Source organism: Cervus canadensis, chromosome 2 (assembly GCF_019320065.1).
Source record: "Cervus canadensis isolate Bull #8, Minnesota chromosome 2, ASM1932006v1, whole genome shotgun sequence".
Taxonomy (NCBI): domain Eukaryota; kingdom Metazoa; phylum Chordata; class Mammalia; order Artiodactyla; family Cervidae; genus Cervus; species Cervus canadensis.
Genome location: NC_057387.1, coordinates 16220892 through 16224467, shown reverse-complemented (window position 1 = coordinate 16224467; position 3576 = coordinate 16220892). Strand labels below are relative to the sequence as shown.

At 47.3% G+C, this 3576-nt stretch overlaps 1 protein-coding gene across 1 annotated transcript; it reads right to left on the bottom strand.

The window, feature by feature from the left end:
* Positions 1–203: 203 nt before the first annotated feature.
* S100A12 (S100 calcium binding protein A12) lies at positions 204–1773 on the bottom strand. The gene is made up of 3 exons (XM_043456566.1): positions 1618–1773; positions 931–1087; positions 204–457 (listed from the first exon to the last, which is right to left on the bottom strand). Exons 2-3 carry the CDS (start codon positions 1066–1068, stop codon positions 317–319), a joined length of 279 nt encoding a protein of 92 aa, XP_043312501.1. The 5' UTR covers positions 1069–1087; positions 1618–1773; the 3' UTR covers positions 204–316.
* Between the last annotated feature and the right edge of the window lie 1803 nt (positions 1774–3576).

Below are 3576 nucleotides of genomic sequence, written 5' to 3'. Positions count from 1 at the left end.
AGGACTTCATGTCTTTGGTCTCTGGCTATTATAGATGCTCACTAAATATTTGTTGAATAAATGAACAAATTAGAGAGATTTAATAAATTGTTGGTGAACAAATGAGCAGACAGAGAGGGGGTCTCAGAAGTCTAAATCAGGCTTGTCAGAACAGCAGGGGTGAGGAAGGATCAAGTTTGACAAAAGAAAAAACAGGACACAGATTCTGCTAAGAACTTTGCCAAAGTACGTTTATTAATTCTCTCTTCCCTCAGGTAAGGCAGCCTCAGGGAGGAGAAGAGAATGTCTTCTTGGGGACATTGCTGGAAAGAGCTTCCTACTCTTTGTGGATATCTTCGTGGGCCGTCTTCAGCACCCTGGACACCAGGACTATGAATTCCTCAAAGCTGACCTGTCCATCTTTATTGGCATCCAACTCTTGGAATATTTTGTCAATGGTAGCTTGATCTTTGGTGTTCTGGGGGAAAAGAAAGCAGGGGTAGTGAGTTCCACTTTCTTCAGGCCTCACATCCCTCAGATCTCAGCTCAGGGCAGCCAGGGAAGAGTAACTTATGAGCCAAAACTATGTGGGAGAATCCAATATGAGAAAATGGAAGGCAGAAGAGAAGCAGCTGTCTTGAGCCATCCTAGAACCAAGTCTTAACCTGAAGATGTTGTACAACTCAGTAATCCAACCCCGCCCAGCCCTGCCTCTCTCCACTTTGTAGAGAGAGGAAGGAATGAAGCAGCCTAAGGTGATGGAGAGAGCTATTCAGAGAGAGAGAGAGAGAGGTGGCCCCCTGTACTGCAGCTGGAAGGGGCTGGGGAATATCCTCGGGAGCGCAAACTGGGGTGAACCCACCCCAGTCCTTGCCCCCGCCATCATCCTTCAGGCCACCGCCTTCAGAGCAAGGCGGTGGGAAACTTTGCCAAGAGAGGAGCCTCCCATACCTTGAGGGTGTTGGGAAGTTCCTTTGTGATCAGCTGCTTCAGCTCACGTTTGATGAGGGTATCGTAATCCCCCAGCCGAACGGAGTACTGGTGGAAGATGTTGATGATTCCCTCCAGGTAATCTTCCAGCTTAGTCATCTTACCAACCTACGTTCACCTTCAGGAGACAAGGGAGGTCTTGGGCAGTGCTTCCCCAACCCCGCAGTTCCACTGTCTCCTCTTTCCTCATTAATGGTTTAGACAAGGGCTACTATCCCGAGTCTGCTGCTCTGTTTGACCCACGGTGAATGTTCTTATTTGTGGATAGAATAGGGGGAGAAGGACATAGGATACCACCTAAAGTATAAAAGAATCAGCCTCAACTCTCATGTGTTCCATGTGCCCCCATCTCCTGGGGAGTATAATTCAAAGAGTATTGGTCACTCAGGCTCACCTGGGAAGGGTTCTGTTGCCCAGACTGTTTCCTTTCCCCAAGCGATGGTAGTTTAAGGCCCTTACACATGCCGGCCACCCCACCCACCTTGGCCATTCCCAAGTCCTGAGGCTGGGTCTTCCTATCAGATCAAGAGCTGGCATCCTTGGTCCCAAAGTGCAGTCAGCCAGAGGGGATTCAGATGGCAAGGAATTGTGGCTCCCACCATCCTGCCAAGTGGCCCCCAAGGGCTGAGCCAAGGAAAGGACACTTACCCCTCTGCAGAGAAGTCTGGAATGCCAAGAGTGTGCACAGCAGTGATGAGGAGCTCTGGGCTAGGGAGGTTTTTATAAATCAGGCTTCACCTTCGACCTCTGGTGAAGAAACATCTCTGATTCATCTTGGGGTGAGCGCTGGCTGATACTCTGTTGCTCAAGAGAAGCTTCAGAGCTGCGGCTTTGACTGCAATGCAGGCAGCTCAGATTGCACCCATGGTGCATGCCACCTGTCACACTCCCTCTCATCCTGAAACAGAACGCCCATCCCTGCCACACCCACACTCCCCCCACCCCATCTCCCCAACACACACACACACACACATGTGTCCATCATGTTTCTCAGCCCTGGGGCAGGACCCAGCCTGCAGGTTGAGCTCTGTTCCCTGCTTCCTGTTAAGAGGCTAAGAGAACAAGTTTCAATGCCTGCGTGGCTCCTACCCAGAAAGGGAAGGGCTGGGGAGAGGCGTCTGCTAAGTATCTGTACAACAAAAACAAGAATGGTAATAAAAAACAATCAAAGTGGGCGTGTAATCCTGAAACAGAAAAAAGACACTGGTTTAAAACTAAAGAAATCTATCCCAAGGGTCAGGCAGGTTGGGCTGTCGGAGCAACAGCTGCCGGAGCAGGAGGACGCACACCTGTGTGGGCACATGGGCATGGATGCTCCGCTCTCCTCACCTGTCTGTGGGCCCCCTCGTGCTGCCTCTGCAGGCAGAGCAGGAGCCCCGGCCCAGGCTGGCTGCGGATGGCCCAGCATTTTGAAGAGTACGTACAGAGTTATTTTCTCTTCGTTGTGTCCTGTTTGGTTTGCTCTGCTTTTGACAGCTTTGATTTATTTTATTTTTGATGCCCCCTTTTAGCCATGTGGGATTCCCTGGCGGCTCAGACGGTAAAGCATCTGCCCACAATGAGGGAGACCTGGGTTCCATCCCTGGGTCAGGAAGATTCCCTGGAGAAGGAAATGGCAACCCACTCCAGTACTCTTGCCAAGAAAATTCCATGGATGGAGGAGCCTGGTGGGCTACAGTCAATGGGGTCGCAGAGAGTCGGACATGACTGAGCGACTTCACTTTTGGCCATATAAACTATTTCTAGCAATTATATATTTTTATTTATGAATTAAAAAATGCCATTTCTCATACCAAAAAAAAAAAAAACCTAAAGAAATCTGAATATAAAGCTTAGAACTCAGTTGATAATAAAGCACCAAGAGTGATTGATTAATTGTAACATATGTACCACGCTAATAAGATGCTAACAATAGGGAAGGCTATGCAGGACTATGGGAGCTGCCTATATTATTTTCCCAATTTTTCTCAATTTTTCCATACATCTAAAAAAGCTTCGGAACTAAAGTCTAACAAACAACTAAAGCTGTTTGCTTGTTTGTTTTAAAGCCCAAAGTCTTTGTTTTTGTTTTTTGGCCTTGCTGCCCGGCTTCTGGGATCTTAGTTCCCTGACTAGGGATTGAATCCAGGCCACAGCAGTGACAGACCAAGTCCTAACCAGTGGACCACCAGGGAAATCCCCTCCTTTTAAAAGTGGGCATTGTGTTGGCCACTCGCATCATGCCAGGCACCGCCTTACACGAACCCTCACCTAATTCTCCAAACAGCCTTCACTCCAACAGTGGGGTGAGTGGTAACAGTTTGCTCATTTGAAGATGAAGAAAAGGAGTTTGGAGAGGTTAAGGAACTTTTCTAAGTGCCAAATTCAAGATTGTTTGCTTTCAAAACCTTTGCCGTTTTGTAATTCTTCCTTAAAACGAGAATGGTTGCTTTTTTCTTGTAAAAATAATACATGCTCATACTTTTTATAGAAAAAAAAAAACCTAGATTTTGGTAAATGATGCCATCTTGTATCAGACCGATCTTTTTCTTCCATTTTTTTTTTAAACACAGTCAATTCTTGATTAGCCTTTTTAGAAATCATTTCTTCTGCACTCCTCCACACCCC